Source organism: Siphateles boraxobius, unplaced genomic scaffold (genome assembly GCF_051911475.1).
Source record: "Siphateles boraxobius isolate OS27281-9 unplaced genomic scaffold, OSU_SipBor_1 9, whole genome shotgun sequence".
Classification (NCBI taxonomy): Eukaryota; Metazoa; Chordata; class Actinopteri; order Cypriniformes; family Leuciscidae; genus Siphateles; species Siphateles boraxobius.
The window spans coordinates 31,735,001-31,753,742 of NW_027509219.1; the positions used below are offsets into that span (position 1 = coordinate 31,735,001).

The 18,742-nt window shown below is 37.7% G+C and overlaps 2 protein-coding genes across 2 annotated transcripts in view; one reads left to right on the forward strand and one right to left on the reverse strand.

Annotated features, from left to right (window-relative positions):
* tsr2 (TSR2 ribosome maturation factor) overlaps positions 1-2,354 on the forward strand; it is a 3,423-nt gene extending 1,069 nt beyond the window's left edge. The window contains exon 5 of the mRNA XM_077223084.1: positions 1,619-2,354. Within this exon, the coding sequence (XP_077079199.1) occupies positions 1,619-1,747 (129 nt within the window). The 3' untranslated portion in view covers positions 1,748-2,354. The remainder of the gene's footprint in view (positions 1-1,618) is intronic.
* Positions 2,355-2,358: 4 nt separating this feature from the next.
* Positions 2,359-18,742, reverse strand: part of srpk3 (SRSF protein kinase 3) — a 32,615-nt gene continuing 16,231 nt past the window's right edge. The window contains exons 10-16 of the mRNA XM_077223083.1: positions 17,262-17,460; positions 11,642-11,866; positions 9,854-9,951; positions 9,664-9,771; positions 8,155-8,224; positions 4,107-4,199; positions 2,359-3,010 (exon numbers count right to left, since the gene is read on the reverse strand). Of these exons, the coding sequence (XP_077079198.1) occupies positions 2,826-3,010; positions 4,107-4,199; positions 8,155-8,224; positions 9,664-9,771; positions 9,854-9,951; positions 11,642-11,866; positions 17,262-17,460 (978 nt within the window). The 3' untranslated portion in view covers positions 2,359-2,825. The remainder of the gene's footprint in view (positions 3,011-4,106; positions 4,200-8,154; positions 8,225-9,663; positions 9,772-9,853; positions 9,952-11,641; positions 11,867-17,261; positions 17,461-18,742) is intronic.

Genomic DNA, 18,742 nt, shown 5'->3' on the forward strand with positions numbered 1-18,742 from the left:
TACTATAGAAATGAAACTTGGATATATTTTAGAGACGTCAATGTGCTGCTTGTATAACAGTATTTACTGTCCTCTGGAAATAACTCAACATACAGCCATTATTGTCAAAATAGCTGGCAACAAAAGTGAGTACACCCTAAGTGATAATAGCTGTACGTTGTTTAATCATGCAAAGCTACATGTCCTATTCATCATGCTCATGTTTTTGTCTGCTTGACAGGATCATACAAATGTGTGTATCTTGTATTAGAGCAGTTAAAATTCGTGCTTTGAGTGCAATTCTCTCATACTGACCACTCGATCTTCAACATGGCACCTCATGGCAAAGAACTCTCTAAGGATTTGAGAATTAGAATTGTTGCTCTCCACAATGTTGACCTAGGCTATAAGAAGATTGGTAACACCCTAAAACTGAGTTACAGTACAGGTCAGTGTTCCTGTTCCACTCGTAACAGACCTCGCAAGTGTCAATCAAAGACGTTGAGTGGCCAAGTATGTCTCCAGACCTGAACCCTATTGAGCACTTGTCGGGCGTCCTCAAGCGAAAGGTGGAGAAGTGCCATGTGTCTGACATCCAGCTGCTCCATGATGTCATTATGGAGGAGTGGAAGAGGATCTCAGCAACAACATGTGCAGCTCTGGTGAACTCCATGCCTAGGAGGATTAAGGCAGTGCTAGATAACAATGGTGCTCACACAAAATATTGACATTTTGGACACAGTTTTGACATGTTCACTTAGGGTGTACTCACTTTTGTTGCCAGCTATTTTGACAATAATGGCTGTATGTTGAGTGATTTTCAGAGGACCATAAATATAAACTGTTATACAAGCAGCATATGGACTACTCTAAAATATATCCAAGTTTAATTACTATAGTATTATCCATTGAGAAGATAAACAAATATGTTTGCTGAAATGTGAGGGGTGTACTCACTTTTGTGAGATACTGTGTGTGTGTGTGTGTGTGTGTATATATACATATAGAGGGAGAGAGAGAGAACTTTTTTTAATGTTTAAGAAAAAAGTCTTCTGCTCATCAAGGCTGCATTTGTTTGATCAGAAAAAACTAATATTGTAAAATATTACAATTTAAAATAATGGTTTTCTATTTTAATATACTTTAAAGTATTTATTTTTGTGATGCAAAGCTGAATTTTCATTAAAGATTTCTATTTTGAATAAATGCTGTTCTTTTTAACTTTTTATTCATCAATGAATCCTTAAAAAACTATCATAGGTTATAAAAAATATAATAAGCAGCACAACGGTTTCCAACATTGATAATAAATCAGCATATTAGAATGATTTCTGAAGGATCATGTGACTGAAGACTGGAGTAATGGTTGATTAAAAGAAAATTTATTTTTCTGATGCAAAGCAAAATTTTATTTATATTAAAAAAAAGTTTAAATTGTGGGATTTTTGATCAAATAAATACAGGCTTGATGAGCATAAGACATCTTTCAAAAACATTAAAAATAGAAACGTTTCCAAACTTTTGACTGGTATTAGTATATTTATATGCATGTGTTAAATAATCTGTGAATTTTTACTTGCATACTACATCCTAACGTCCCCTTTAAGATTGTAATCCGCTCACTGGCTGTTTCTCTCAGGCTATGGATTGTGGTGGAGGTGCAGAGGGACCATCAGTGCACAGCACAGCAGTGATGGAGCAGCTTCCACAGGACACCAGTCATGAGGAACAGGAGGATGGGTGGACGCTTGTATGTAGGAAGAAGTAACTGGACTTAAAGTATTAGGACTGATGAATTTCTTAATTTAAAAGACATTTTAAAGGGCCTCTTCTACTCTGGATACTTCTCCATTTGCAACTGCAACAAACTCATGAAAACTACAATATATATCATGCATCTGACTGATGTGTAAACAGATCGAAACGGATGGATTACCTCACTGGACCTCTTGGGGTTTCTTTCATAAATTAGTTATGACTGTTTTTCCAGTGATTTTCATGTACGTATGATTTGTACTGGTCTGCTTTTGTGCATATACAAATATGTATATAAATTGACATGACTCTGAATTTTCTCTTTATCTTACTCTGTATACCATTATTTATAACGTGTAGGTTAAAGGATGCAATGGTCCTTTATCGCCCCCTTCTGTCACTGCAGTATCACTGCAACTGAAAAATGCAGTCCTGGATTTTCCATCTATGTAGCATTTGATTTTTTTTTTTTTTCAAAAACAGCTTATGCACATTGATCAACTTTTGTAATCAATGTAAGATAAAATACGTCTAAATCACGAAAAAATTGAATTGTTTTTCATGTTTGATTATTATATACAATGTTTAAACGAATTATTTTAAAAAAATACTCCATCACATCCATGATTCTAAGTGATACTTTATTCTTCAGTACACAGGGTTTAAGATCTCAAGTCTTTATTGAATTTAGTCAAGTATTCATAGTGTTCTGTATGTTCACAAACAAACAAGCATTCCTCACACATATTCGCAGACAAATATAAAAAGGTGAGGGGCTTTTTTTTTCTTCTTTTTTGTTTGTTTTTGCAGATGGCATGTCAAGGCACTATTTTAACATAAATATGTGACCCTTCTACACAATTAAATAACAGTACAATGACAACTCGATAGACTACAGACATATCTCCATCATGTTCAGAGATCAAAGCTTTAAATAGATATAAAAAACATAGGTTTGAGGTTCTAGCTAAGTCTGTGCTCAGGATACTGTATCTCCAGTTTGTTTGACCTTAACAGTGAGTTTACACTCTGAAAGGTGGATGTGCGCACCAGGTGATCAGACGCAGTGAAAGACTGTTTGATAGGGACCGTTATGAGTTGAGCCAGGGGTGCTGTAGACACTCTGAAGCTGTGGCGCGCTTCTCTGGGATGAACTCCAGCATTGTGAGCAGGAAGTCGCTGAACTGGGCCGCTTGATCCAGTGGCCATTCGTACTTCTCCAACAGCACCTCAAACAGTCCCCACGGCTTCAAGTTCGAGATGTGCCGCAGCTCACCTACACACACACATAAACACACTCTCGGTCAAAGCATTATCATGCACATTCAAATGTCAAGGTGGCCTGTTTTCTATGAAAGTGCAAAAGTAGTTCAGCAAAGTGTGAAGAAAAGTTGTGAATTAAGTAGAGCTGTAAGATTCTGAATAAACTGAGAATCAAGATTCTTTTGTTTAAAATTTGAACAGACATCAAACTAAACAAAATAATGTTATTTACTAAAATGCTAATAGCTGCAGTCTATTAAAAATCTTGAATTAATTTGAAATGATTATAAAAAAGTTAATGAAATATTCAATGACTTATTCATAAAGACTATTGGGTTCATTACTGGATGAATCAGAGGTTTTGAACAAATCTCTTGATGAATGATTCAATGTCAATTAAATGTTTTAACAGTCACTTGTCGCCACCTACTGGTGTAATGATGCAATTGATACAATCTTTATTTGAAGTGTCAAGTTTCTTTCAAAAGGTGATTTACTCTATATCTCTACTGTAGTCATCTGAACAAATCTGGCGATTCATTCGCTAATACTCAAATACACACCAACTGATTCCAGAAAGTCACAATGAATCAGCAAGCGAGTCGTTCTGCTAAAAAGAATCAAGTGTCAATGGGATGAATCCAAACAAATGATGGCCTCCACGACAATTCAAACATCTTGTCACTCTCGGGTCTAGTGAGAGATGGCAATGATCAGGTGGGATTTTTCCCTCTACAGCAGTGGAGGAAAGACAAATCCTACAACAATCCAACTAACAGCAGTTACTGGAGTTCTGAAACACGAGAGGCTCTCGTTCACATTTCTCTGTGGTTTAGAAAGCAAGCGGAGAGAACTCTGCTAACGGGCTGATCTTCAGCAAGGATGTTCTGAGCTATTAATATCCTGAGCGTTCATCACATGTCTGAGGAAAACCCTTTCAGATTAAGCACTGAGCTAATGGAGCAGCATTTCATAATGTTCTGTGATTGGTCTATGGCCTCATGGCTGAATCTCATCTTTATTTTTACTTTATTCAGAGTCACCCTGATATTCTCCTGTGCATTTCGAGTCATTTTCTGAAGGACATTGATAAGAATAGTGTTAGTTACCTCTCCGGTTGAAGTATTCTCGGGAGTATCTGCCTGAGAGGGCGCAGTGAGGAGGAATGGAACCCAACAGCTCAATCACGTGAGCTATATGATCTGAAAAACAATAAATCACACAAACACATTTTTGGACTGGTTATCATATATAACAAGCAAACTAATATCTCTATTGTGTGTATATTCGGAACGCATAACATATTAGTTTATGGTTCTATTCGACTGCCCAGTTTTTAAAGGGATAAAGTTACTCCACCGTGTTTTCATATTAAACTATGTTATTCTCTTAACTAAGACTCGTCTCAGTGCGTGCACTAAATCGCTCTGTCTTGCGGCGAAACTTTGTTAGCACTTCGCTTAGCCCAGTTCATTCAATAGGGGCCAAGCAGAGAAGCGACCAAACACCTCCACGTTTTCCCTATTTAAATACAGTTACTCGAGTGGTGTAACTCGACCTAGGACGGTGACACACAATATAGTTATCCATTTTACACGCTTAGAAAAGCACATTGTTTTATTTTATGGCGGAATACCATAGCAAGTGCTTAGGAGCACTTCGACTTGGCGCAGTAATATCATAACTCGGCCGGTGAGAGGATTTTTCACGAGTGATGATATTACTGCGCCAAGTCGAAGTGCTCCGAAGCACTTGCTATGGTATTCCGCCATACAATATAGTTATCCATTTTACACGCTTAGAAAAGCGCATCGTTTTATTTTGTGTCACCGTCCTAGGTCGAGTTACTCCACTCGAGTAACTGTATTTAAATAGGGAAAATGTGGAGGTGTTTGGTCGCTTCTCTGCTTGGCCCCCATTGAATGAACTGGGCTAAGCGAAGTGCTAACAAAGTTTCGCCGCAAGTCAGAGCGATTTAGTGCACGCACTGCCTGACTCTATGGGAATTTAAAATAGGGGTGTCCTGACTTATGCAACCTGTATTTTAAAGAAGAACATTTATTTATTTATGATACATTATTCATACACAAAGAAAATTGGTGTCCTTAAAGGTTGGATTTTTCCTCTTTTTAGTCAACTTTAGCATGGGTGTGTTCACTTATGCTAAGCACTGTATCTTCATAGGGATTATACAGATCATATTTTTATAGATATACAAATATCTATATTTGTACTATTTCATGGTTATTATAGTTGCCAAGGCAGCATTTCTCATTTTCATGTAGTTTAACTTGATGTACTAAAATAACTAACAAACACTAAAACAACAATTTATAAAAACTATATACAGGTCCTTCTCAAAAAATTAGCATATTGTGATAAAGTTCATTATTTTCCATAATGTAATGATACAAATTAAACTGTCATATATTTTAGATTCATTGCACACCAACTGAAATATTTCAGGTCTTTTATTGTTTTAATACTGATGATTTTGGCATACAGCTCATGAAAACCCAAAATTCCTGTCTCAAAAAATTAGCATATCATGAAAAGGGTCTCTAAACGAGCTATTAACCAAATCATCTGAATCAACTAATTAACTCTAAACACCTGCAAAAGATTCCTGAGGCTTTTAAACACTCCCAGCCTGTTTCATTACTCAAAACCGCAATCATGGGTAAGACTGCCGACCTGACTGCTGTCCAGAAGTGAAAAAAGTGAAAGTGAAAGTGAAAGTGACACGTGATGGCCAAGTATGGTAACCCATACTTGGAATTTGACCTCTGCATTTAACCCATCCAAGTAAGTTCACACACATTAGGAGCAGAGTAGTGAGTAGTGAACACACACACACACTGCAAACGTGGATACACACACCCGGAGCAGCGGGCAGCCTTGAGTGGCGCCCGGGGAGCGATTGGGGGTTAGGTGCCTTGCTCAAGGACACCTCAGTCATATTCCTGCCGGTACTGGAATCGAACCAGCAACCTTTGGGTCACCAGTCCAACTCTGTTACCATTAGGCCATGACTGCCCCTCATTGACAGAAGGCCATCATTGACACGCTCATCATGACATCATGGCCATGACAGAAGGCCATCATTGACACCCTCAAGCAAGAGGGTAAGACAGAAAGAAATTTCTGAACAAATAGGCTGTTCCCAGAGTGCTGTATCAAGGCACCTCAGTGGGAAGTCTTCGGGAAGGAAAAAGTGTGGCAAAAAACGCTGCACAACGAGAAGAGGTGACCGAACCCTGGGGAAGATTGTGGAGAAGGACCGATTCCAGACCTTGGGGGACCTGCGGAAGCAGTGGACTGAGTCTGGAGTAGAAACATCCAGAGCCACCGTGCACAGGCGTGTGCAGGAAATGGGCTACAGGTGCCGCATTCCCCAGGTCAAGCCACTTTTGAACCAGAAACAGCGGCAGAAGCGCCTGACCTGGGCTACAGAGAAGCAGCACTGGACTGTTGCTCAGTTTTGCATGTCATTCGGAAATCAAGGTGCCAGAGTCTGGAGGAAGACTGGGGAGAAGGAAATGCCAAAATGCCTGAAGTCCAGTGTCAAGTACCCACAGTCAGTGATGGTCCGGGGTGCCATGTCAACTGCTGGTGTTGGTCCACTGTGTTTTATCAAGGGCAGGGTCAATGCAGCTAGCTATCAGGAGATTTTGGAGCACTTCATGCTTCCATCTGCTGAAAAGCTTTATGGAGATGAAGATTTCATTTTTCAGCACGACCTGGCACCTGCTCACAGTGCCAAAACCACTGGTAAATGGTTTACTGACCATGGTATTACTGTGCTCAATTGGCCTGCCAACTCTCCTGACCTGAACCCCATAGAGAATCTGTGGGATATTGTGAAGAGAAAGCTGAGAGACGCAAGACCCAACACTCTGGATGAGCTTAAGGCCGCTATCGAAGCATCCTGGGCCTCCATAACACCTCAGCAGTGCCACAGGCTGATTGCCTCCATGCCACGCCGCATTGAAGCAGTCATTTCTGCAAAAGGATTCCCGACCAAGTATTGACTCTTGAGTGCATAACTGAACATAATTATTTGAAGGTTGACTTTTTTTTTGTATTAAAAACACTTATTTTATTGGTCGGATGAAATATGCTAATTTTTTGAGACAGGAATTTTGGGTTTTCATGAGCTGTATGCCAAAATCATCAGTATTAAAACTATAAAAGACCTGAAATATTTCAGTTGGTGTGCAATGAATCTAAAATATATGAAAGTTTAATTTTTATCATTACATTATGGAAAATAATGAACTTTATCACAATATGCTAATTTTTTGAGAAGGACCTGTAGACATCTTTAAAAAAATAAAAAAAAATAAAAACGAATGCAATTGTCAAAAACAAAAGAACTAAAACTAACTATTATTAAACAGAAATAAAATAAAACTTGAAAATATAAAAATAAAAACATTCAAAATATTAATACAACTATGATAATATTTAAATGACACTAAAATAACACTTACAATAGAATTATACATGAAACGATACAAACGATAGAAATGATACATGGTTTGCCTCTCTCTTTACATTTTTTTACAATAAGATTTTTAATGGTTTTGAAAGAAGTCTCTTCTGCTCATCAAGGCTGCATTTATTTGATAAAAACTACAGTAAAAACAGTAATATTGTGAAACATTATTACAATTTAAAATAACTGTTTTCTATTTGAATATATTGTAGGAATAAATTAAATTTTGTGATGCAAAGCTGAATTTTTAGCATCATTATTTCAGTCTTCAGTGTCACATGATCCTTCAGAAATCATACTAATATGCTGATTTGCTGCTCAAGAAACATTTCTGATTATTAGCAGCAACATTGAAAACTGTTGTGCTGCTTAATACTTCTGTGAAAAGCTGAGATACAGTTTTTGTCAGGATTCTTTGATTATTTAATCTTGAACGGTCGTGTTTATATTCATGAACCCAGCAAAAAAGTATTGGAAAAATCTAGGCATAATTCAATTATTTTAAGAGGCAATTTATTACTCATCCCATGAAGCATCGTGAATCAAATACTGGTCAAAACTACTGACCTACAGTTACTGGTAAGTAAAATAATACGCATTAAAATTTTATCATGCCAATAACATGTTAAATCTGAAACTAGAAAAAAAAGACAACTGACCTTCATCTCGAGTGTAGTCCTCTCCTGAGTGAGGCTCAAACAGGTAGTCTCCAGTCGCCAACTCAAACGCCTGTTGAGACACATGATGTTACTGCTCTCTCACATGACCCCTTCAGAGGTAAAAACCGATGTCTGTTCATACGTCGGGCAGCAGGTTGTCTGAATGACTAGTTGACTAATCGGTCTTAAGCAGTAGTGAACCGTGACTCTTGAACCTTGACCTCTCACCCCTTCCCTCGTCGGGAAAAAAGCAAACTTAGCCTAACTCAAACTTACAGATTGACCAGTGATTCTGCGAAATGACTGTTTATTCAAATAAAGCTTAACATAGGCTATATAAAACAATGTCAGCGGTGGGCAGGATAAAATCAGTTGGCACGTGAGCATTAAAGCTTTAACTTTGATGGTGTCATCCAGGAGTCTCGATTATAATCGCTGGGGTTGAAATGCTTTCAAAAACTTTAGCTTTCAGTGTAGGTCTGCCTTTGCTGAATAACTACAGCTTAAATTATAATAAGGAGAAAACTGGCGTCTTTCAGCCTTCACAATCCAAAACAAACTGAATAGATACATTTAAAGAGTTTATTTCCACAATTATCCAATCATAATTTCCAATCATTATTTTATGTTAATTTGTCCATTTATGAATTCTTAAAATAACATTAGAACGGATGATTTTTTTATTTAAAAAGTTGTTAAACCATTGTTTAAGTTTTGAAATATAATTTTTTTTACAATAGTTTAGGCTGAGGTTCCCGCTGGTCTTAAGGAAGCCCTGTATAATTAGGCTGGTGTTTTGAAGGGGAATTAACTTCTCAAAGAAAGCTTATTATGAGAGCCTCAAAGCAGAGGGGTCTCAAATCACTCCCTTTCAAAATAATACCACTGTTAAAATATACAACAACTAGTCAACTATCCTGACTCATCCCTTCTCAGACTGTTTTCTGTGGAAAAGTGGATGTTGGATCAATGCTGATTAGCATCAGTGTCTAACACAAGAACTGACAGATCATTGTGTCCTTACTGATTTAACTGCACTGACACTATTGGATGAGAACTCAACTTATTTAGCTGGATAATAACATCACTGTTTACGGCTCATTTATAACTGAATCGAACTCATTTCATAATTTATGTGCTCTACACAGTTATTAAACCAAAAATAATCAACACTGATTTCAGCTGAATTAGGAATGCTTATTAATGTCTTTTTAAACTGCTTTACAGCAGAATTGAATTCAGTTAACATCATTGAATCATTATTTTCCTGTTTATCACTGTAAAGCTGCTTTGAAATAATCTGTATTTTATAAAGCGCTATATAAATAAAGCTGGCTTTGGTGAGGACATTGGTGGGAAAAGATTGTGAAGGGGAGACATTTCTTTTGTTACTTTGATGGTGGATTGCTTCAGTTAATGTTTATTTTATTTCAAGTAATGGAAAGGTTTATTTGATGGTTTTAGTTTGGTGAACAATAATAAGCCTGATAGCACTGAATGAGTTCGTACCATACACGCAGTGCTCCATATGTCAGCAGGGGGTCCGTATTCGGCTCCGATCAGCACCTCCAGAGCTCGGTACTGACGCGTCTGGATGTCCTCGGTAAAGTGCTTGTGCTGATATGGAGAAGAGGACACCAATAAACATCATACATCACCTGACATGATCCACTTTATGAATGGAATCAACAGTACTCACCACCCAGCATGCATTGCCTAGGTCTGCAATCTTGATGTGTATTTTATCTGCGTTCTGAGGTTCCAGAGGATTCACTAAGAAATCAGCAGCGGAGTATGCTGGTGGAAAAAAAAAAACCCAGACCATTTTATCACTGATGTGAAAACTCTAGCAACATAATTACAGAACATATCTGATGTTTAATTAAAGATCAAAGGCCTTTAGAGTGCAACAGTCGGTTCCAGAAGTAAAAATCCCATTCGTTTTCTTCACAGGGGAGTTGATACAATAACTTAAGCCTTTAAAGACAGACCTTCTGTGAGCTACAAACGTTGTTAATCGATGCTATATGCTTTTGGTGAAGCCATCAGTCGCATTAATTCAACTTCATTTTTAAATAATCATGTTCAACAGTAGGAATCCTTATGAAAAATTACACTACCCAAAATTTTGCAAAGAAATCTCCACCAATCAGAGAATGTACACAAGCAAATAGCCCCAAAAGAGTACTTTAGAGCTCGTCCACTCCCAAGAAGCACTGCGAATGATGTAGTCAGTGTCCCTACGCTCTCAAACGACTTAAATATTTGTGTGCATAATATTCATATTTTGAAATTACCATAAAAATGTATAGTTTCTATGTACATAATAAACCTCTTTAAATCAAATGTTTCATATATTTGCAATATTTGCAATGGTTGATGGGATTGTAATTCTATCCCTCATTAAAGCCAAGTTCACAGTCTTGTACCTTTTGTCAGATTTTTGCTTCAAATCGAAGTTCGTAATGCTTGTGATTTTCACCTCATCTGGTGGGTGTGTTTCATGGCTTATAACTCAAATTAAGAATAGAAAAATACTTATAGAAGTATTTGATTGAATCTAGACAACAGCTGATTCATTCAGGAATTAGGTAAATGCCTCTCTGAATCGATCGGGTGAATCAACGATTCAGTGGCCCATTCATACAATCAAAACGCGGATTCATTCAGTAACCTACATAGGTCTGGGGCGAGTGCGTTAAATCACAGATATTTAAGTATTTTGACAGCATAGCGAGACCGACTCGATTAATTCATTTGCAATGTTTCATGGGAGTGGGTGGAGCTTACGAGCTCTTTTGGCACGTTTTACTTATCGCGACTCTGATTGGTGGAATTTTCTGTACAGCATTATGGGTAATGTAGTTTTTCCACCACAAATTCCACTGTTAAACAATTATTTTAAAACATAAGCTGAAATAATGTGATCTGATGACTTTGTAGAAATGACAGACTGCCTCGACCCAGATTCCATTCCTAATTTCCCGAAATGGCTTAATTATCATAGAAAAGAACAAAGTCAACAGTTTAGTTATTTCTGCACCACATATGGTGATCACATGCTGAGCAAATGGTCGTAGAATGGGAGCAGGTGAGGGTCTCTGAGAACCATCTCAAACAATGGGGTGTCTCAACTTCTTAACATACAGACCACAGCTGTTACAACAACAGTAACTTTATTTACACTGTGGGTTGTACATTTTATCTGTATAAAAGGTTTGAGTTTAGGATGTCTGGAATCAAACCCAAGGTGCTTAATGTACTTTGTCACTGATACACTGCAATAAACTTCTTCATCGAGATCTTCACCGTCCTCATAACTTTTCTTATAGCTTTAACAGAAGCGAACAGCAGTTAACAACCTCATAGCTCACAGCAGAGCGGTCTTTAAAGGCTTGTAAGTTATTTTTTAAAATCAATTTTCCTATAGAGAGAGAGAATGTACTGTTGCACTTTATTGGTATTTTTCCATGAGCAGAGTACGTACAGTTGGGAGAGAGCAGCGAGCGCTCAGTGGAGTATCCGGACAGTGTGGACAGAGCCGACTCAGAGGTAGCTGACAGGATGGAGCTGGACATCCCGGACAGGCCCGATCCAGGGCTGGAGAAGCGCAGGGGTCCGAAGCCGTTACAACCCTCCTCCAGCCACGACGAGCCCGATTCAGGACTGTGTTTAGTCAGAGCTCCTATGAAGGAGTGCCCGTTCCCGTTCACTGTGAGACACATCAAGAGGAAAAGGTGTAGTTTGTATAGCGATTTTTACAATACACATTTGTTCGGTGACACTTTAATTTAGGGCCCAATTCTCACTATTAACAAGTTGCTTATTGGCATGCATATTACTAGGATATTGGCTGTTTATTAGTACTTATAAAGAACATATTAATGCCTTATTCTGCATGACCATTTTCTACATTCTTAATCCTACTCAATACCTAAACTTAACAACTAGCTTACTAACTATTAATAAGCAGTGATTAGTAGTTTATTGAGGAAAAATACGTAATTTCCAGGACCCTTGAAATAGTATATCGACTTACAATAGGTTGAATGACACGTCTGCCATAGCCTGACAGTGTCTGTATCGCTTTTACTTGCACTATGTAACTTCAGGTTTCGGGTAGTAACCCGAGCACAAAAAGAACTACAAAATTCGACTGCTTTACGGCATATCTCACTTCCCCCACCACCCCCCACTTCCTCAAATTCTGACGTGAGAGCCCAACTAGCGTTTGATTGCCGTCTGTATGTTGTTGTCATGGCCGAAGCAGCAACTAAAAGGAAGAAGGCAAAAGTTTTGTCAGAGGAGACTAAAAAAAGAAAAAAGGAGAGTGACAAATTAAAAGGCCGGACGAGGATCAATATTGGTCCAGCGTTCGCTCGCTGGCCTGAGCTAAAGGAGGAGGAGGGGTGCCCGACTGATGCTGACCTGGCCGTCATGCTGTTGGACTAGTAAATATATTGCTTGCATACTATCTCTATTTTTTCGAATTTGTTGTCTGCCTGGCCATGTTACGGAATTTATCTGGTCCTCCATTTATCTTCATGATAGTCATGTTTGTTTATTTATTTTTCTGGTGAAAGTGTCTTGCCTCAGACTTTAATGCAAATCGATTTTTCAAATTTGCAGATTCATCTATGGTAGCTTGATATTATAATATTGACGATATATGGCTATTACCTACCACACAAACATTGAATTGAATTAGCATATCCATTATGTAAAACAGTAGCCAATAGGCTACTATAATGAGGCTGGCTTGTAAACGTGAGCTACGAGATATTTTGGCGTTTGAAAAAAAAACTAAAAAAACATGAAATTTATATTCATATGACATTCTTAAATATATGCCAATGTACCTGGGATGAAGACATTTCACTCGCAACGCTGGCAGTCTGCCCAAGACGTGAGAATTCGCGAGAACACAAGACGGTATCGGCTTGTCAACAAATGCACACGTGTATCCCCTGGTGTAACCATGACAGATTTTACGACCGTAGTAGAAGACAATACTGTTTCCCAACTGTTGGGGGACCCCGAGAGCAAAAACTACATAGTGCTGCTTTAATAGTTAGAATTGGTCCCTAATCTAAAATGTGACAATTTGTTCAAAGCAGCTTTACAGGAAGCCATGCTTGTCATGTCTATAATTGCTTTAACAGGGCAGTTTTAGGGTTGGGCGATAATACAATGATGATATAAATGATCCTCTGGATTTAGATCTAGCTATTTTGTATCTCTTATTTTGTGTAGCAGATGCCTGAGTGTTCAAATGTGAAATACACTGAAATACACTAGCCCACTTTTACCAGATTTTTGTCCCAATTTACAGTCGATCCTAGATGTGGAAGTTAGAGCAAGTCAGTAGATTTTTGGCAGTCGTATTGGACAGATTTCAAAATCGCAGTGTTGTATGATTGTTTAAGAATTGAGAAATTAGGAAATGCCGGGCAGTCTGGTTGAGGAACGACCACTCCCCTAGAAGACAAAGGACTCTTTTCTCGAAATTAACATTTGACTGTGTCTCTTGAGAAACTAGCATCTCCAAGTCAATCACCTCCTCCATGTTGTGTCTCTCTCACTGAGATCACCAGATATTCACCCAAAAATCTGTATGGTTTAATGTGAATAACTATCATACAGTATTATACATGTTTGGTATCATTTGTCTCACATGATCATCACATGTCTCAGTGCGTCTGGTACAAATGTCTCATTCCCAAAGAAGTATACCATAAGGTAATAAAGTTCTTAAGAGTTTAGAGATTACTTGCACACAGAGGAGGGTGTGTCTTCCAGGCAAATGGCATTCTGCTCCAAAAAGGTGTAAACTCTGAATGCAAATTCCCATTGTTAGCAAATGTTTCTATGTGAAAGAAGTTTCTGTCTATATAAAGAAATGCAACAAGAGGCTCAGGGCGATTTGTAGCTCAAATTAGCCAGTGATGCGGAGTGTGGGCAAGACACTCAGCATCATGTATTTTGTTTGCATCTTTTCTCTTTATTTCAGAGCATTTGATATTTTGTATTTATTATCTTTGAATTTGAAATTGGCATGATACATTTACCTGACATAATAAATTGTTACATTTGATTTTATTCTGATTGACTCTGACATTGTTTTCCCACGTAGATTAAACGGATTCGTATGTTACCGCAAGTCTGCGTCAGATTAGTGACGACTAATATTTGGCACTATTTCAAGTGTACGTGGTTTGCAAAGACAAGAAGGGAATTTCCGTTTAGAACAGCAAAAATGCTGCTTGACCAATCTAAATTTGGGTGTGTCTTACCTCTGTTTTAATTTAATGTTACTTTAGATAAGTGTACATGGGAAACCACGGCATGGCCAATCCAAAGCTATTATAAGAGAAGTAATGTTGGTCTGCTTATATCTGTAGTAGTGGCCATACCTCTGCCTGAAGTAAACATTACTTTAAATTCAAGTGTATGTAAAACCACGGGGGCTATACCAAAGTATCTTTGATTGTGTAAGCGTGAATACGACCATCTCAGGTATATAGCCAATTACCTATTAATGTTTAGTGAGCGAAGCTGGTGAGCTTGTGATCCTGAGACGTGCGTTAAACAGAAGGCGTGAGGATCTCTGAGCGACATAGCTTCCTAATATGAACGGGTAAAGTATAAGTAAAGAGTTAAAAAGTTTAATCAAATGTGAGTCTAAACTTTAAATAAATGACCATTAACCAATTGGTATTCTAACCTAAATTCAAGGTCAGATAAAAGCTTAAATGGAATTAAATTACTTTGCCACGTGGAAAGACAGTAACGCGCAGAGACCTGCACCCGTTCTATCGGATGCCGCCACTGGAGCGATTTAGACGGGCTTACAATTGGCACAGACAGATTTTGTTTAAGCTTCAGAGTTTAGCTGCATCCCAATTCAGTGGTGGCAACCATTGAAGGCCGAATGCTTCACAGCAGTGCGACAAAGACTGTCCGAATTCGAAGGCTCCTTTGAATGCATCTCCCAAGGATCTTGCACGCCAGTGAAGAATAATTTTTTTTTGAGAGAGAGAAAATGCTGGGGCCAATCCTCCAGAGGCTAGACCATCCTATTTAACAATGCTCAGTCTGACCTTCGAGGGCACAAGAGGTCATATCTTCCACCTCTAAGTAATTTAATCAGGGAGCTGCTAGAAAGCCACTTCATAACGCTTTAATCTAAAAGATGCTTTCATTTAAAAAGGTCCATGTTTTAAATATAGTTTGATGCAGGGCATGTTCTTGTGTTCAAAAACAGTGAGATGCAACAGAATAAAACAGGGGTTTTGAGATGCTGTATGCATCCATGTAGTGCATTGGTTCCCAACAGGGGGGTCGTGGCCCACAAGGGGGCCTCAGCGAGCTCTGTGGGGGGTCGCGTCATATTTTGAAAAGTTTGGAGCAATGAGCATTAAACAAAAGTCCTTAACTTTTTCCTGTTCAAAATTTATATAATGAGCGAGTTCATCATGAATCCATCAATCCGTGTTTTTGTCTTATCCTGAACCACTATGGTAAACCTATAATAAGTGTTTACATTGGGACTATTTTACACTGGTTCGGATCGCTGCCGCTGCGTAGTAGCCCAGAACCGGCGTGACTCGTCATAGACGTACACAGAGAGGTAGTTCCGTCTATAACGTTCTTTCGAAAGGCGCATTATTCCGTTAATAAACGCAAGTTTACTATCGCTCGCTAAAGCGCCAAAAACGTAAAAAATAAAGCCTCACATTGATAAAGACTCACAAATAACGTGCAAGTATTGAGGCCCCAGACAGCAGTCATTTAGTAATAGCCTATATTCTTTCTTTTTTTACCTACACACCAGTGGGAATATTTTTGGTTTTGCATTTCAAATAGGGCCAATATATAGGCTTCTCCTAGGCTTACGTTTTTAAATTACAAAGGGCCTACTGATGTTTTTGTTATTGTATTTTCAATATTATAGGCTATTATTTGTGCATAAACCTATCTGGTTATAGTAAACATACCATTTGTTTGAAAACAACATATTTTGTCATCCTTGCTGCAAGCTTACAAGAGCGATAATATCATTAAATGTGAAGGGGGGCCCTAAAATATTTTATTGGGAAAAAGGGGGTCTCAGACAAAAAAAGGTTGGGAACCACTGATGTAGTGCATATCTACATAGACCAACGCATATGTAAAACCTGAAGATTATTCACCTCTTCAGTAACCTTAAGAACAAAAACAATGAGCTGTAAAGTGCAAAATGTCTGCAAGCATGGTTATATTTTACCCTAATCCTAAACATCAAGTTCCATGAATTTTCCAGTAATTGGTGATGAAAAAATATTTTATTGAGATCTAGAGATTGTACTAACAAAAAACGTCTCTAATTAATATTTAATTTTTGCTGAGCAAATCACTAAAATGAACAAAAAATTCTTAACTAAATAGTTTCTGAACAAGCAACATGTAAATTTTGATTTAACCAACTTTTTTTTTCAGAAGTCCTATTTTCCAATTTATATTTTACTCGAGATAAATGAACAATCTGAGGACAGATTATATGTGCATGTGATTTATGTAAAAAAAAAGCAGAAGCAGCGTCAAAGCTTGATTCTCTTAAAAAATTGATGTAGATGTCATCTTGCATTGGCAAATGGTTCATTAAATCAGTGCATTAATTAGATTTCCATTTGATGGCCATTAATGCTGGATAACACTGTTTACAGAAATGCAAACACGTTTTGTCACTCGAGTAAAAGATTTGTTGTTAGCTTTGAGATGTTGCGGTGATTTATTTCTTTTCTTTTTACCCAGGAACAACAGGAGACGTGCATAATGGAGTTTCATTATTTTCTGGCTTGAAATATAGTCGAAAATAAATTTAATTGATTTTACACATTAATCTTGTTAATGTTTACTACACAAACTTTTTCTCCATATTGTACATAATCTTTCAATCGTTCACAGTACGTCCCCACAAAGTATTTTACGTCTCATTTTTTAAATAATTTTAATAATAATAATATATTAAAAATTACTATTTTTAGTCCAAAAACCCCTCACTAAATGATCACTAAAGTTAAATTCTCCACTTGTTCATGCTAAATACAGACATAAATGTATCTCACTTTGTACGTGTTTGTCATCGTCCTCTCCGTCCTCACTGAGCCTCCAGAGCGCTCGTGTGTTTCCAGAAGCCTCCTGTGGCAAAACCCCATCCAGCTCCTCCATCTTCTGCAGGTCCAAAAGCCTCTCGTCCAACAGACGCTGCTGCCGTTTGGCTTTCCTCTTCAACTTCTTCTTCTTATTCTTTGATAATTTACCCGTCTAGACACAGACAAACACACATAGGAAAAAAAGAAAGAAAAAAAAAGTGTTTTAAAGTGCTGAATAATAATTTAAAAAAAGAATGAAACACACAAATAATTAAAAAATACCTTCTAAAACAAGCATGATATCTAATGTTAGCTGATCAACCTGTGCAATTATGATTGTTATGTTTGCAAGAACAAACTAACCTCACACACTTATTTTGGTTAATATGTTCTCATACGAACAGGACGTGACAACCAGAAGGTTCCTGGTTCAAAATCGACAAGAAAAAAGTGTCGTTGACCTAAATACTTATTTCAAGCACAATTCCCTTTGCAGTAACTTGAATTTAAGTCGCTTCATGGGTTGCCAACATTAGACTCAGGTGCCAGCAATAAAATGCAGAAGAGTTATTTTACTTTACTTAGAAGCCAAACCTTCTGCATTAATCATACTTTTCACAACATCATGTCCAGGGTTCACTCAATTTTGCATGCACTCTAAGCTCACACTGACACAGCATAAAGTGAATTCCGCAGCGGGGGATATCTGACACGACTGCGCCATTTCCAGCTCTGGGACTATATTGGGATGGCAGGACTGTTGCCATATCTGTTGTCTGGTTGAGCCGTGACACGTCTGCTCTACTAAGCCCAGTCTAACTGAACTGACCTGATGAACCTCCGTGTCTGGCGCTGTTCTGCTGTTGGTGCAGATATATATTTATCAGAGGTACTCAACTGTATTTCAGACCTTACACTCAGGTTACTGTATATCAAATGAATTGGGTCAATGTAATCTAAAGGGGTCAGTGAGGGGCTGGTGCATGCAACATGTCTGATATGGATTAGTCTGTCTGAAGAAAACAGAGGATACAATGGTTCAAAAGTTATAAACCTTTTAAATCAATTATGATATTTATTAGCCATTGTTACAACATCTCAAAACATTTACTGGTGAAAATATTTAAAAGAAGGCGATGCACGGATGGAATCACAAGGACTAAGTAAATCAAAATATGCCATAATAAAGAAAAATATAAAGCAGTTTAACTAACCTAAAACACTAATTTGAGACATCCAGAAAAAATCCTGGATGGATAATTACTCTTTTTAGACTTAAAGGCAGCCATTAATTCAAGTAAGAAATCTGCAGCCCAACAATCTGAAAAAGCATAATAAAAATGGTGAATAATAAATGCATAAAAATAAGAATTATTTCCTTTTCTTGTTTCTCATAATTCTGTCTTATCATTATGAATATTATTATTCATAATAATTATAATAAAAATACATTG